The sequence below is a fragment of the Chrysochloris asiatica genome, unplaced genomic scaffold (assembly GCF_000296735.1).
Source record: "Chrysochloris asiatica unplaced genomic scaffold, ChrAsi1.0 scaffold00070, whole genome shotgun sequence".
NCBI lineage: Eukaryota > Metazoa > Chordata > Mammalia > Afrosoricida > Chrysochloridae > Chrysochloris > Chrysochloris asiatica.
In genome coordinates, this window is record NW_006408588.1 from 14,525,476 (window position 1) to 14,542,387 (window position 16,912).

Here is a 16,912-nt window from a genome sequence, read left to right on the forward strand (position 1 = left end):
TTGTTATGGGTCTGTTCAGGTCTTCTACTTCACTTTGTGTGAGTTTAGGTAGGTCATGTTTTTCTAAAAATGTATCCATCTCTTCTAAGTTTTCAAATTTGTTGGGGTACAACTCTTCATAGTATTCTATTATTATCCTTTTGATTTCCTTTGGTTCCGTTTTGACATCACTCATGTGGTTTCTAATGTGTGTTATTTGTGTCTTCTCCCTCTTTTCTTTTGTTAGATTTGTCAATTTTATGAATCCTTTCAAAGAACCAGCTTCTTGTCCTGTTGATTCTTTCTATAGTTTTTCTATTTTTTATCTCATTTATTTCTGCTCTGATCTTTATTATTTCTTTTCTTTTGGTAACTGTAGGTTCCTTCTGTTGGTTTGTTTCTAGTTGCTGGAGCTGTCCAACCACTTTTTTTGTCTTCTTAGTGGCCGCCATCTTCTGGCCTTAGGTGTGAGACGACCCCAACCCAGAGCAGCTGTCAGGATGGATATGGAGGGAGAAAAAGTGTAATTTTTTTTAAATGAGGAAAAGAAACACAGTGAGTTCAATAATTGGCCCAAGTTCATGCAGCTTTAGGTTTTCCTGTCTTGAAAATTTATAACTAGCAATTGAAGGGTTTTGAGTTCTTTGCTTAGGAACTATGAGATTATTGTATACAAAGATCTTTTTAGAAAATACAACTTCCTCAAGGCTTTGGTTACTTCACACAGTTCATAATCTCATCAAGTTCCTTGAGGAAAGCACACTATTCCATGTTCCTCTTACCAGGCCTTTCCTGCACGTGGTGATTTGAAGCATCCTTGGGGAATGGGCTTTGGAACAGAATTGTTTTTTCTTTCCAAGAGAAAATGAAAATTTAAACAGGGAACACAGAACATTCTTAGACAAAAGAAAGTTTATTTTCTAAGTTTTGTTTCTGAAACCTAGTGTAAGAAGTGTATGAAGACAAACAAATCCAGCAGGTATATTGCCTAGCTTAGTGCTTGTGTTTGTATACCCAGCACTCTGCACTGAAGTCCTGGTATGGCTCTCTGGGATTAAACACTGGACCACAAAGTCTGTTTGAATCACAAAGTTGTCAGTTCAAAACTCACTAGCCACTCCCTGGAAACTCTATACAGTGCCACTATGAGTCAGAACCGACATGACTGCCCTTAACAACAACAGCAACATACTCTGTACCATGTCTTGTTTCCAAGATAGACTTTTTTTTTTTAGGCTTTAATACAACTGAAATATGGAGTGTCTTAAAAAATGGATGGTGTCTTAAAATTGTTGTGGTCCTGGACTGACATCAGTTCCTTCACTGAAAGTGTAGACTTTTGGTGCCCAAGCTCTGTGTGTGTGGGGGTGTCCCTTGTTGGACTCTCCATTTTGGGTGTTTTTAGCCATTCTTGTTTTTGTTGTTGTTAAGTGCCGTTGAGTCGGTTCCAACCAACAGCGACCCTGTATAGGGTTTCCGAGGAGCAATTGATGAGCTTGAACCTTATAATTGTTGCCATGCTTGAGCCCATTGATGCTGCCACTTTGCCAATCCATCTTGCTGTGGATCTTCCTCTTTTTCTCTGACCCTCCACCTTACCAAACATGATATCCTCCAGCAACTGATCCCTTCTGACAATATTTCCAAAGTATGAGAGATGAAGTTTGGACATCCTGGCCTCCAAGGAGCACTCTGGCCACCCTTCTTCCAACCAGATCTGAGAGTAAAGCCTGTGGGACCTGCATTTGCTCATGGGGCACAGCTCAGAATGAAGAGAAACAGCTGTAAACATCCATTAATAATCAGAACATGGAATGTAGGAAGTATGAATCTGGGAAAATTGGAAATTGTCAAAAATGAAATGGAAGGCATAAACATTGATATCTTAGGCATTAGTGAGCTGAAATAGACTGGTATTGGCCATTTTGAATCTGACAATCACAAGGTTTACTATGCCGGGAATGACAAATTTAATTAAGAGGAATGGTGTTGCATTCATTGTCAAGAAGAACATATCCAGATCAGTTATGAGGTACAATGCTGTGTGTGATAGGATAATATCCTTGCGCCTAAAGGGAAGACCAATTAATACCACTATTATTCAAATTTACACACCAACCACTAAAGCCAGTGAGGATGAAATAGAAGAAATTCTGCCAACTTCTTCAATCTCAAATTGATCAAACATGCAATCAAGATGCATTGATCATTAATTCTTAGTGGTACATAAAACCTCAGCATTACAGTTAGTGATGTACAGATTCTATGAAATAAGTCGTGTACTTGTTTTCTGTTTGCCTCCCACTGGAATGCAAAGCTCCATCAGAGTGGAGACTTGGACTGTTTTGCTCATTGTTTGCCTCGTCTGTGCTTATAATAGTAACATATTGTACACAGTGGGCTTCCGGTAAACATCTGTTCAGTGAATAAATAGTTATTGTTATTGTCAAGTGTTGTTGTTAAGTGCCCCTGTGTAGTGTTTCCGAGGCTTTAAATCTTCACGGAAGCAGAAAACCTCATCTTTCTCCTGTGGAGAGGCTGATGGGCTTGAAGCACAGATCTTATGGTTCACAGTCCAGTGCTTATCGTATGGAGCCACTGTTGTTGAGAACCGGCCTCGACATGAGAGTTTGGTTCACGAAGTAGGGAGATCTGGCGGCGACAGAGATAGAGAAAAAGTACACACAAAGACACAACAAGAGAGACAAGAAGACACCCCGAGACCAGAGTGGATGCGACACTGGCGTCAGACAGATCCTGCATTGTAAACATCATGGCTATGCAGGCAGTATTCACACTTTGCTAACTGCAGTGTCTGCCCATAATGCATGTTCTGCAAGCCTTAACGCATCGCATTGCATCGCATTGCATTATATCGCATGCGGGCTTTGGTCTGCGCCTCCGTTTTATTTCGGGGACGAGCTTTACACAAAGGAAGGTGGGGTTTATTAAGATGGGGTACAGAAGTGAAATGTGATTAATCGTTCAAAACAGGACACCATGATTTACAGGAATCAAATTCTAAAACATACATCACAAGTTTTCTTGATAATCTAACATCCTTAATTTTCCTGAAATTCAAGCAAATTTATATAGCACTTTTCAGGTTTGAATCCCAAGACAGCAGCTCGGTTTCTCAAGCCTAATTAACATACCTATAGCCCTAATCTCGAATGGGAAAAGGTGAAAAGGATTGGGAGGAGTCCCGCTGTGTCAGCTGCCTGGCCAAGGCTTGCAGGAGGAAGAAGGACACCTAGCTTAATGGTCTGCACCTGGGAAGGTTGACAACCATTATTCTTTGGACAAAACCCCGGAAGTCGCCAGTCAACTTTGGGTGAATTCCTTGGGGGAAACTTGCCTTTGGAACTTTTTACAGCCTCGGCTTTAGAAGAGGTTTTAATATTGGCCATGGGTATCAAGGGCTCATATATTAAGTTAATATCAAATATAACTGAATAATTTGATAAAGAACAGTTTGCTATGTTTGCCAGGTGGCCAGAGTTTGCTCCTCAGAGAGATTTGTTCCTAGAACCTTAAGCACTGCCAACACAGTGGAGACATTATGAGAGGCACATAAGAAACCATTTTCTTAGAAGCTACAATCACTGGAGTTCGAAGCATAGAATGAATTAATACGACTAAAGAAAATTATACAGAGGTAGCCCAACAGTGAGTTTGTAAAAGCCAATGAACCCGGGACGTCCGGAGGTTACTTCCTTGAGCCCTCAGGGTCTCTGGCTAGCAAGTCTGAGTGGCACCACTGTGTTGGTTTTTTGTCCATGACACAGAGCCTCAACATCTCAGTAATTGCGGTCTGCAACACACTGTGAATAAATAGTAGACACCCAGTAAATACTTGTTGAATGAATGATTTTGTTTGGGAACAAAAGAGAAATTTTGAACCAAAGTATTATTTGGAATATTTGAAAGATGAGAATAAAACATTTAATGGGGATCATCAGCATGGCCTATTGTGTATACCATCTTAGATTCAGTTTCTTCTTTGCTTTCAGCATATTACACATAGGATTTTGCGTGCCACCAAAAAGTTTTTAAATAGGACCTGCAACAACCACATAAATTTAATATTCATGTTAGTATTTTATGTTCTGAAGAATTAGTGAAGGGTATTTTGGGAAAGGTAAATTGCAAATCATTAGATGCCCGTGATAAGCCACATCCAGGAAAGAATGCTGACTGAGAGCGGAAAGGCCACCCTAAGAGGAGGAGAGAGCCTGACAGGCTGTCCACTTCACTAGAAGAACAGAGCTGTGTTCCCTTGTCCAGTAATCGGTCCTCCATATCTGATTTAAAGTATCTGGGGGGATGTGCACAGGTTCTCTGCCATACTATGGTGTTTTATATGGGGACCTGAGCATCGTTATATTGGCACTGATATCTGCCAGGGGAGGAGGTATCTTGGAACTAATGCCCTGAAGATACAGAAGGGCGGCTAAGGTTTGATTGTATGTCAAATATAAGGGCAGTGAAGGAAAATGAGAGTCTAAAGAGGGAATGGAGCAGAGGAGGACTCAGACATTTTGTAAAGAGGGAATGGAGCAGAGGAGGGCTCAGACATTTTGTAAAGGGGCATCTGAGACAGTGACGATTGAGAGAACCCTGAAGAAAGTAAGCCATGACCTAACTGTTGTTGTTAAATGTCATTGAGTTGATTCCGACTCATAGTGACCTTGTGTAGGTTTCCAAGGAGCGGCTGGTGAGCATGAACCACTAAACTTGTACCTTAACCTACAGTGTCACACCAGGGTTCTGTGTAACTAATGACTTGTTGTTAAGTGCCGTGGAGTTGGTTCCAAAGCAACCCTGTATAGGGTTTCCAAGGAGCAGCTAGTGAGCTTGAACCGCCGACCTTGTGGAATGTAACTAGGGGAAGAGTATTTGGGGCAGAGGAAACAGTAGACACAAAGACCCTTAAGTAGGAGAGTGTTTGAGGTGTTTAAGGAATATCAGAGCTTCAGGAGTCCTGGTGTGGCACTGTGGGTTAATGCGTTGGATTGCAAAGTCGGTTTGAACTGCAAGGTTGGCAGTTTAAACTCACTAGCCATTCCTTGGAAACTTTATATAGGGTCACTATGGATCAGAACTGACTTGATGGCACGTAACAACAACAACCACAAAGCTTCAGGGGCCAAGTATCTAGAGTGGACTAGGCAAGGGGAGGATTCTAGATGAGGTAGGAGTGCAAGGCCCCTGAGTTCCATGTGACAGACTTGTTCTAGATGTTGTGCATACAGGCAGAGTGAGACCTAGTCCCTGCTTTCATCAAGCTCGCCTTCTAGTAGAGAAGACAGATGATAAAGAGTGCAAGAAACAAAAGCGCTCTGTAATTTCTGGGGTGTAAGAGGACAAACTATGCACAAGCCTAGACCAATTTACAGTTTACACTGGATTATCCAGGTAAACCTGTAGAAAGTAGCTAATATCCTACAGCTATGACTTTCAGAGGTAGATTGGAGTTGGGTATTCCAAATAATGGCTTCATTTTATCTGAAAAGAGGTAATTTGTAAAATAGGAGTGATTTTTCTTGTTAATGTTTAAAAAAATGAAGAAAGGAAGCTAATGAACTCTAAAATGAAATACTCTACCATTTCCTGGTGTGGTGCTGTGGGCTAGTGCGTCAGACTGCAAAGTCGTTTGAACTGCAAGGTCGGTGGTTCAAATTCACCAGCTGTTCCTTGGAAACCCTATACAGGGTCGCTATGGGTCGGATTGACTCGACGGCACTGAACAACAACAACAACCATTTCCCTCAGGAGTGTAGGGTCCTATGTTTCCCAGCCATTAACTCAGCCTCCTCGCTTCGGAAACTATGTCTGGTGACATAGTTCTCAAACCTTTGTGCTCGTAAAAATTAAAAATTATTGAGGACCCCAGATAATTTTTGTCTTTGGGGGTTATCTCTATCAATATTTACCATATTAGAAATTTTAAAAAGATTTGCTAACTTGTTGAAAATAATAGTGAGACATGATATGCTAATATGTTTTCAATGAAAAAATATAGCTAGTTTCCATGGTAAAAATAATTTAGAGACATTATAAAATCTCTTTCATGTCTGGCTTAGTAAAAGACAGCTAGATTCTCATATCTTCTGCAGTCAGTCTGTTGTTATATCATGTGCCATGTAGTTTCTGGAAAATTCCACCGTATACGTAAGAGAATAAGAAAGAAAAATGACAAATAATACTTTGGTATTATTTAAAAAATAGTTTTGACTTCACAGACTCCCCTGAAAGGGTTTCATGAACCCCTGATGTCCCCAGACCACACCTTGATACCTGCCATACTAAAGAATCTATGTTTTTTTTTGACAATAGCCCTCCCCCCCTTTCCCCCCCCCCCCCCTTTTATTTGTTTTTGGACAACACGCAAGGCTTGAGGTGGTATGCTGCAGTCCTGGTGATTTATCTTATTTTTAGGTTTCTCTGAAACCAGAGGAAATGAAATGCAGCATAAATCTTTCTCTTGCCTCTTTAAAATCAACGATTCAGATGGTTTTGTTCTAAGTCTCTGGGTGCTTCATTAATATGCTTAAAAAAGAAAAGCCATTGCTTCTGTCTTGAGCCATGGCATTCACTTCAACTCATAATGACCCTCTAGGACTGAGTAGAACTGATCCCTAGCATTTCCTGGACTGTAAGTCTTTACTGAAGCAGAATGTCTCATCTTTGTCCTGTGTAGGGGTTCAAACTCCTATGTCACACACTACACCACCAGGGCTCCTTTATCTAAGGAGCCCAAGTGGAAATGCTCCTGGAATACCTATGGAGGAGACTTTCTTTGCTAATCAGTATACATTTTTCTTTGTTTTGGTGGTCACTCTCTGGCTTAGGAAAGGCCTCCTCCCTTTATTTCTGTCCAGTGACTGTACCTATAGAACAGATCCAGGATTCAGACTCTTGTTCTGTTGAAATTCTATATGGAACAAAAGGCATGGGTGTGAGAGTGAGGGATATAGTCAGACCTGCATTTCCACCTGAGATGATGGAGCTGTGTGTGTACCACGTTCTCCAAGTCTGGGACCTGTCGTTAGGCACTCACACACTGTCAACATTTTCCTGTGGGCCAGTTCAGCCCCAGGCAGTGACGGGCTAAAGTGGCAGTAGACTTCAGTGCTGGGGGAGCAGGGGTGGGGAAGGTCATCCTTTGAATGTTGCTTTACTTCAGCGTTTCTCCAACATGATTGAAGCTTTTTTTAAAAAGCCCTTGAATTTACATGCTGTCTTCCTCTGAGAGGCCACAGATGGTATCTGCAGGGAGCGAGGATGCCACAGAAGATTTGCGGGAAGCAGCGGAGACCTTGGAGGCTCGGGCCTTGGACCAGGAATCACTGCCTGCAGACCAGGTCCTACACAAGGTGAGGAGCACCAGTTCTCTCTCTCCCATGAAAGAAGGAGTGTGTGGTGCCAGAATTAGATACTGAACAGGTAGACTCCAGTGAGAAGCACTGTGAGGGTGGCTCACAGAATTCTCTTTGCTCCCGTTACAGCACCTAAGAGTTACACAGAGGGTGATCATGTGTGTCTCCTGTCACTGTACTAGCACCCAGTCAAAAAATGAAGTATTAGAACAAATGTCCACATGCTCTGTAAATTCTGTCTCACTTTTTGTGACAGATCTACTCAGTATTGTAAAGATTCTGTAGCAGTGATATTGTTATAGCAGTGGAGGCATGGGTTATTTATATCATTATTAACAGATTATTTATTATAATAGTTAATGATATTAGTGTGAATACCTACACCAAGCATAGTTATTACATTTGTGTAATAGTTTACAAAACACCTTCTTCAGAAACTTCTTCATAATTTACAAAAGACCTTCTTCAGAAACCTATTTACTTCTGAGAATAAGTCTGTGATGTAGATACTAAATGTCCCCATCTTGCAGATGAGGAAACTGAGGCTAAGAGCTCTTAGCTACTTTACTAATGAGTTTATGCAGCTAATAAGTTGCAAACTAAATCCAGTGTTTACCCTTTGGAAAAGGGCACTTAAGTGCCCTAGCCGAAACCTGTTTCATCTCACTTATTAATGAAGATAGGAACTGGAGGATTTAATTTCCAGATACGTAGTGTGAGAATATGGCCTGGCAGGATTACAAGCTTGATCTGTTTATTTCACCCCCATACAGCTCTGTTGTCTTCATTGAACTGTCATTTCACTGATGTGCTCTCCCTGATAGGCAGTAGGTATAGATTTCTTGTTGGCCTGCCTGCCTACTGCTGAGAAAAGGGGCAAGAAATGGAGACATAGGAACATGAAACCTGGGAACAGTAATCTGAGTGATCCAAAAGGCAGTGCATCCAGGATGGTTGTAGGCTCCTGCTATGGCTTAGTGAGGACTTTAAATACACAGTGGCTATGTGGGGACATCTGTTCCATGCAGGTCAAATGTATATCAGCAAATATACATACAGTTAAAATGCAAATCCTGGGACTGGCCTAAAATAAGATTGTAGTTATTTACAGAGCACCATTAGTGACATAGAGGGTGAGACCCTGGAGCCTAAGGTGTGCTGATGGTATGTTGTTTTAGGTACGGTCAAGTCAGTACTGACCTGATGCACAATAGAATGAAACCTCGCCAGCCTCGCTGTCATTGCTATGCCTGAGTTCACTGCTGCCGCCGCTGTGCTGATCCATTTCATTAGGCATCTTCTTCTTTTTCGCCGACCTTCCACTTTACCAAGCATGATGTCCTTCTCCAGGGACTGGTCCCTCCTGATTATATGTCCCAAGTGTGAGAGACAAAATCTGACCATCCTGGCTTCTAAGGAGCATTCTGGCTATACTTCTTCTAGCACAGATTTGTTTGTTCCTTTGGCCATCCTTGGTACTTATAATATCCTTCTCCAACACCATAGCTCAAATGCATCAATTTTTCTATGGTCTTATTTATTCATTGTCCAACGTTCACCTGCATATGAGGTTACTGAAAATATATAACCATGCAACGAAGTTTGAATGAGGAGCAGACCACAATCAGATGGAAGAGAAAGTGAGGACAGAGGGAGAGGGGAAAGGGCAGAGAGAGAACCAAATTCTGTCTATAGTGCTTTTGTGAATTCTTGACTGACAGTCATCTGGAAGTGACCCTGGAGTGGGAATTGTAGCTGGAGGATGTGTGACAGTGTGAGAGTCCATCTAAACCCCAGGGGTCAAAGCTGTCATGGGAGGAGCCACAGGGAGGCATAGTGCAGGGGGAGGTGGGACCAAGGCATGACCTGGAAATGCTATTTGATGTAGAAGTTCATAGTGAGCTGTAAAAATGTCTATGGACAAGGATTTTATAAAAGCTCTGCTGCTGTCTGCCGTTGAGTTGGTTATAAAAGGTTTCCAAGAGGGGAGGGGAAAGCCTCATCTTCTTCGGACTGACCGGCGGATTCTAACTGTTGACCTTGTGGTTAACAACCCAACATATAACCCACTATGCTACCAAGGCTCCTCATAAAAGGTCTGGTGAGTTGCAAAAGGTAGAAGAAAACAGGGGAACATCTTTGAAATTTTGTGTAGAATTTATTAGTAGCCTGTACCTGGAAGGAAGGAGCATGTTTGACTTGAAGTTGGGTGAGGTGGGACTGTAGGGTTATGAGGCAGAGGTGGGGCAGCTTCCATTTAGAGAGACGGACTGAAATCTGCCACTCTTAACATGTCCTTTAACTGGAATTCTATGGTGCAGATGGCCAAGTACCAAGTTCCACAGAGGTCTGGGGACATCGTTATGATCCAATCTGAGCACACAGGAGCTATAGATATTCTTTCAGCTGATTTGGAATCTGCAGATCTTCTTGGGGACCACAGGAAAGGTGAGACTTTTGGGAGTGCCAGAGGTGTTGTTTTTTTTCTAGTTGGTACTTAAAGAAAGGCAAACAAATGGGAGGAAAGACAGAAAATATCTTGTGAAAGCAAGCAGAAAGAATGTCTTTGACTGTGTCAACCTCTCTTAGTAAGTGGGGTGGCATTACCTCATGGCTGCTCAGTAGTAAGCTGCCTGTCCTTTCAGTTGCCCCACCTCTTATGGCTCCTCCATGCATCTGGACCTTTGCCAAGATGAAGGAATTCAAAAGCAAGCTGGGCAAAGAGAAGAACAGCCATCTGGTGGTGAAGCGGGGTGAGGTAGTGACCATCCGGGTACCCACCCATCCAGAGGGAAAGCGTGTATGCTGGGAGTTTGCGACTGATGACTATGACATTGGCTTCGGAGTTTATTTTGACTGGACCCCTGTGACCAGCACTGACATAACTGTGCAGGTCAGTGATTCCAGTGAGGATGAGGAGGAAGAGGAGGAGGAAGAGGAGGAGATGGAAGGTAATTTTAACTATAACCTACTTGGCAGTTTCTGTGGCTCGCTCAATCTGATTTCTTGTGTCTACTTTCTATTTGTACCACCCCTTCTCTTCCTCAGAATGGAGGTGAGGGATCCCTTTCAACATCACAAGCTAAATTGGGTGTGCAGGCCTTCTGGTGGGGTTGGTGTTGACGCCTTGTTTGGAAGCTTTCGACCTGGAATCAGTGTGTAGAATCCATTGGAGACTAGGAGTGAGGCCAGCAACGGGTTGGCCAACGCTGTTTTCTGTAGAGGCAGGGGTTGCCTGAGATTATCCTGGTTTGGGGATATTTATTCTTGGTCCAGATTCCTTCCCCTCTCCAAAGTGTCACAGCTTTCCCAACTCCTGTTTACTTCTTCCCTTTATAACCAAGGCGGTTTTAAAAGTGCTTAAGTCAAGAGTAGGTTCGAAGCCTTAGCCTTAACTTGTATCTTTGTGGCAAAGCAAATCTGCAGGGAAACCGAGAAGTATTTAGGCAATGGGAGAACACCAAGCCTCCTCTTCCTCAAGGGTGCAGGTGAGGGCTCCCATTCAGCACTGGAAATTTTTGTCTGTGTTTCCTACCTCCATTAACTAGATTCTTTGTCAAGATCTTTCTTTTTAACTGACTTCTCCCTTCCGCTCCCACTGAACTGTCCATATATTCCTATAAGACTAAATCACATTTCTCAGTGTAAACATAATGGGCTTAACATGGGGACACTTCTTTGTTGTAGTATCCTCATGCTGGACACTAAATACCAAGAGCAGCCACTAGTCACAATAATGAACAAAAAGGGTTACCAGATATTTCCAGATACAGATTGAAGGACAAGAGCATTCCCTGAGTGAATGCCACTATCTGCCCTTCAGACAGGATTTGCTCTGTCTCTGAACTCATGCTGCTTTGCTCCTGCAGAACCTGTCCCAGTCGGAGATGTGGAGAGAGGCTCCAGAAGCTCCCTGCGGAGTCGCTACGGGGAGGTCATGCCGGTGTACCGACGGGACAGTCACCGAGATGTGCAGGCTGGCAGCCACGACTACCCCGGCGAGGGCATCTACCTGCTCAAGTTTGACAACTCTTACTCCCTGCTGCGCAACAAGACTCTCTACTTCCACATCTACTACACTGGCTGAAGGACAGTTAGCCTAGGGGCAGGCAGGTGTTTGCTGGCCAGAGGGGGCTGCCAGCTGCCTCGTTTTGAATAGGCAAGAGCTAACAGTAGAGCGTGAGGTTCCTGACCTTCATGCCCTGCCTGGTATGCTTGATTGTTGACCCCATGTAGTTTTTCCCTTTCCTGGCTTCTGCAGATGGTGGTGTAGTGCCTCTGTTCTGTGGTCCCTGACATTTGCTCTTCTTGCTTCAGACTAAAGCAAAATCCCCCTAGGAAGGCACCCATCAGGCAAAAGCCTACAAGGAAGCAGGGTGCTGTCTTTTAGAACTAGGTTTACCATGGTACCGGTGTAGTGTGCAGATTGCTCCTCTCCCCTCTCCCAGAACCTTTAGTACAGATGCATTTAGTGGCACTTACTCTCCCACTGTTTGAGGTGCCAGAAAAGGGGAAAGCACATTGTCTATGAAGGAACCCAGTCTCTTGGACAAAGCTCTGTCCAGCGTCTCACCACTGCCATATTCCTGCCTGCTGGTGGTTCTTGGTCCTGTACAGGCTGCGGAGCCCTCACTGCCTTTGGAGGGAAATGACTTATTCCTGATGGTTAGCCTCCTCCTCTCTTCCCTTTTCTAAGTCTGTGATTTTGCCATTACATCACAAACTGTCATGCAGTCAAAAGTGATAATGCCATCTAAAATCTTCTGGAAAGAACTGCCTCCACCACTTCCTGTTACAAGTGACAACTTCGTTTTATAAGGGAATGGGTGGAGAGTAGGTAATAAGTTGATCTGGGGACCCACATCTTTGACAGTTGAGTGTTACTAAACTATTTTTTGTCTGATCGGAGAAGGAGGGGTATACTCTGAGAGAGAAGGTAAGCAAATGAAAACCAAACCATAACCAAATCAAACCCTCCAGATACCCACCACATTTTTGTCTTTAAAGTAGGAGTGTTATTTAGAACTTTGGCTCTGGAACCAAAAGCAGTGAAACCCAATCAGAGGTTCAGAGTTTCTGGGTGTTGGTTTCTTGAATTGAGAACTTAAAGCTGTTGGTTTTCAGCGTGTCTTAGGGAAGGTGATAATTAAGTTTCACTGTTGCTGCTGATTGGATTTGTTCTTTACCCTGCCAAAACCTGCGTTTCCCTGAGGCCTACCCGGGCAGTAAGTGCAGGTGGTGCTGCAGCCAGAGGCTGCCCGAGTACCAGGGTGCCAGGGCCTCGGACAGAGGAGGAGAATGAGGAGGGACTTCAGGGACCCTCTTTACCTCCTCGTTTCTAATTCCTGTGTCAAGTCTGTTACTGCCTTACAGTTGTGAGTAAGAATTTGGTTTATTTATTACTTTATTTATTTTTGAGCACATTTCATTTTGCCTTTGAAACAGTTTCCATCTGTTTCTCAGAAGGCTTTCCCATCTGTTCTGAGCCTCTACTGTGGAATTAAAGTTGGGGATGTTAGAAGTTGCAGAGTGATAAAGTCCTTTGCTGCTTTGGGAGGAATCTGTCCCTTCAGAGATGGATGATGCCAACCTGCCCAGTGTGTAGGGTACAGCCGTGCACACCTGTGAGGAACTGCAGGTTGGGAGGGAATCTGCCACCTCCTGCGATTTCGGCATCAGGAACAATGGGTGATAACTTTGTGTGCTTTCTGTTCCCTGGCAGCAAAGCCTCCAGTAGGATAGAATTGCTATAACCCCCCAGTTCTCTGAGCAGCCCCTTACCTCCATTCTTTTATATCTGTGAGAGAGTTTTGTAGCGGTTACACTGGCCAAGATTTATAGCCTTTGTAAGAAATTATTTGTGACTTTCTGTTTGGACAGTGAAAAGCAAACTTGTAGTACGTCATACCATCAGAGACCTGAGTGACCACTCTTAAATCACTGAAGTTGAATCATGCCTTAGCTAATTGAATATAATCTTTATAAAGTAATTTTCTACTGAGCTGTTTTCCAATCAGCTAAAGCCTTGCTATTTTTCCTGTTTATTATTAACTTCTGTCCTTCTCAAAGGAGCTGTCGGGCCTAGCCAGCTCCCTGGGATAACACTTAGTGTTTGTTTTTTGCCATGAGAGTCTCTGTGCTTATTTTCTTTGGAATCCTAGTTCTGTTGCATCAGGGATCCCTGAGGGACTAGTTCCCTCCGCCTTTGTGTGCCTGTTACTGTCAGCTCACTTTTTCAAGTCCTGGGACATGTTATATTTCCTTTGATACTGGTGTCTCACTAACAGTCACGGCTGCTTTGTTTCGTTAGCAGAAAATAGAAAACAGATGATAATTCACTCTCTAATTTACACACTAGTTTTATATTGAACTTTAGAGACAAAAGATTATTTACTGAAACACAGGTATTGCAGAGAATTGCATCGCCTGAGCAAATCCTAAAAGGTGATAATCCCCTTAATCATGCATAGAACCAAACCGAGAAACATCAATCATTTGCTCTCACTTCCACCCCGCTAGAGCACTGACATTATTAGCAGGCAATCAAAAGAACTTGCCTCTGAGAAGGAGAGGGATTTGGGTTCTCTACACAAACTGACTGAGTTTTGAAACTGCTGGATTGATTTTGCTACTTTGTTGAGAGATTTATCCAGGGCTTTTAGAAAGGAAGACTTGACTAGGAAAGATTTCAAACATATAAAAAAAGTTCAAAGAAGTGTACAGTGAATACCTATATACCCACCACATGGATTACAAAATCACAAACTGCTAATATTTCAGCAAAGACAAATCAAATATTCTGTTCTTTTGACAAATGTCTAGTTCAAGTGTGTTCTCTGTTCAGGTAACAGCAGGACTCCTGTATGAGAGAGCCCCTCATTTCAGCTGATTCATCACTCAGCAGGGGTTACCTGGGAGGCAGTCCTCCTCCAAACCCAGTGTTCATTAGTCCCCCACCTTCCAGAACTTGGGCTGTATTTCCCCCTTCTCGCAGCCCTGATTTCTGCTGCTTTCCTCTCTAATGGACACATTGGTATGAGGGTAATGGCAAAGCTGGAAAGAATTTATTCTAATCTTTGTTCTTCTGGACATGTCTGCAGGACTCTGAAATTAAAACTCAATCCTCAGAGAGCATGTAGCTTCAGAATGGAATTCAGTAGCCGCTTAAAGGTATTTTTTTCTTCATCAATTGATGCACTTTAAAAATATTTTTATCTGTTATTTAGGAAAGACGGTTTCAGACTTTAAAAAGCCTATATGTGGATGGAAGATTTAAAGCCGAAAGTTCACTGTCTGATATCAATCAGTAGTTTAGATATTAGTGAAAAAATTTTAAGTTACAGATAATCTCTAAATCTATATGTTTTTGATGAACCCTACCCAGTCCCTCTTTGAAATAGTTAGGTACAACTTGAACCCTAAAGTCTGTGTTTTTATATTTACTTTTTAAAAATTGTATTACTTTTCTGGCAAAAGATGACCATTTAATCCTTAAAGACTGTGGTTCTAAGGTATGGAATTGAGTACCTGAATATTTTCATAAAAGACTTACTATAGTGCAGGATGAAGAAGAAGCAAGTGTTAAAATAGTTTTGTGCAGCTTGAAGACTGCCTTTAAAAATTAACACAAGGCGTGAAAACAGGGGTCGGGGGGTGCGTGGGCAGGAGAAAGCAAAACTGTCAAATAGATCCTGGAGTTTTGCCCCTAGCCGAATTTCCCAGTTCACAGTTCATTAATTGTAATTGCTTTTAAGCTGGAAGCCTCACTGGTTCTCACTGCACTTGTTGGAGAAACCCAAACCACTTTTTTTCTACCAGGACCAACTCTAGAAATATCTTTGAGCAGGCCTTCTCTGCTAAGTGTAATCCTAACCTAAAGACTGATTTTATTTCCATGTTTTCAGAGTTTGATGTTATGTGAAAAGAGGAGATTATATAGAAAGAGGCCTAAAAGAATTAGTTACAATTCTGGTATTTTAGTGCTAGTTGGCTTTGTCTATACTGAAGAGAGATATGAAAAAGTCAGTTTTGACTTACATCACAGAAGAACCTTAAGCTATAAAATCGTATTTCTATTCAAACCTGGGCCCCCTGTAGGCTGACTATCCTGTGAGGTGTAGGAATCGCTGGTTTATTTCATCCATTTTTCAGCAGTAAGTGGAATGGACCAGGCAGACATAGTTGTTCTGTTTAAGGCTCCCATTCTAGATCTAAAAGGTTCACATCAACCCTTTAACTAGTTTTTCCCCCCATCTGACCAAAACTATAGACATCATGAAATCCAAATCTGCTGGAAAAGGGAAGAGCACCATCCGTACAGAATCTCAGTGGGTAAAAAGGGTTGGAAAGTGAGCTTTTGCTTGAAGGAAGGCATTTCCATTTTCTGTTGTGAAGGGTAGCTTGTATGCTCCTCAGAGAGTAAGTCCTTGTATTCTCTGTGGATTTGATTGTGCTCAGGCATTTATGATGTACGGGCCTTTGGAAAGTAAGTGACACTAGGTACCCAAACTCAACATAAGTCTTTCTAGCAACCTAGTATATGGCAAAAGCCCAGATCTTCATGCACTTAGGATCCTGTCTCATGCTTCTCACTTTCACAGAACAAGGCACAAAGAGAGGACATCTACCCCTCCTCCCTGTCCATAAATCACTGCTCACTGTCTGATGTCTTCATTAGTTGTGGCATTGTTAGCACTGGCAACATGGTAGCCAAGGCATTTATCCACATGATTACCCAGAATAAACACTATGAGTTCACTGGATAAAGCAATCACCTTGGTTGCTGGGAGGGATTATAATTTTTGTCCTATGTAGGGATAACTGGGTAATTTGTATGACTGGACTTGGAACTGCTTTTTAACCTTGCAGATTGAGTGAAGACCATGCAGCAATGGTACCCTGATAAGGATGACAACTTAATTGAATAATAAAGAGTAAACCCTCTGTCTGTAGGGACCACTGTAGTCTGTCCTGGCTGTGAGTTTTCAGCTTGAGTTTGCAGGGCCTCAGTGTTTTTAGGGCCAGTCATTTCGGACAGTGACTCTGGATTTAGTGAGAGTGCTCCCTGGGAGTTGTTTCTGGCATTCTTTAGGAGTGAGGGCTGGGCACCCTGTGTTTGTACTGGTGATGGGCAGTGTCACCCCTTCACTGGGTCTAATCCTCCCGGACCAGCAGCATTTCTGTGGCATCTGTCCAGTTACTTCAACAATGTTAGGACAGAATTGGGGCCGCAAAGGGTGAGAGAGACTTTGCTAGGCGTTGTGTGACCAGATTGCAGGGATCGCGGCTCTCTGAACTGTTGCACTGTCCCTGGTCTGGAGCCAGAAGACCACACAGAGCCTTTCATGTGGAATCCTTAGTCACTAAGAAAGCACAGTTACTTACTCAATGCCTGTGATTGATTAGTGGGGGTCATTTACAAACAGGCACTTACTCCCACAAAATCCAATTCCAAAAGCAAGACACTGGCTTTGAAATTATTTGTAGTCCTGGTCACTGGTTTGAATTTATGATCTGATTTCTATTTTATGTGCCTTGATTTCTTTTGGCCC

At 42.7% G+C, this 16,912-nt stretch overlaps 1 protein-coding gene across 1 annotated transcript in view; it reads left to right on the forward strand.

The window, feature by feature from the left end:
* The window catches only part of TMED8 (transmembrane emp24 protein transport domain containing 8), a 59,140-nt gene extending 47,692 nt beyond the window's left edge, over window positions 1–11,448 (forward strand). Inside the window, exons 3-6 of the mRNA XM_006864789.1 lie at window positions 7,238–7,358; window positions 9,683–9,809; window positions 10,007–10,312; window positions 11,231–11,448. Coding sequence (XP_006864851.1) covers window positions 7,238–7,358; window positions 9,683–9,809; window positions 10,007–10,312; window positions 11,231–11,448 — 772 coding nt within the window. The remainder of the gene's footprint in view (window positions 1–7,237; window positions 7,359–9,682; window positions 9,810–10,006; window positions 10,313–11,230) is intronic.
* The last annotated feature ends 5,464 nt before the right edge of the window (window positions 11,449–16,912 follow it).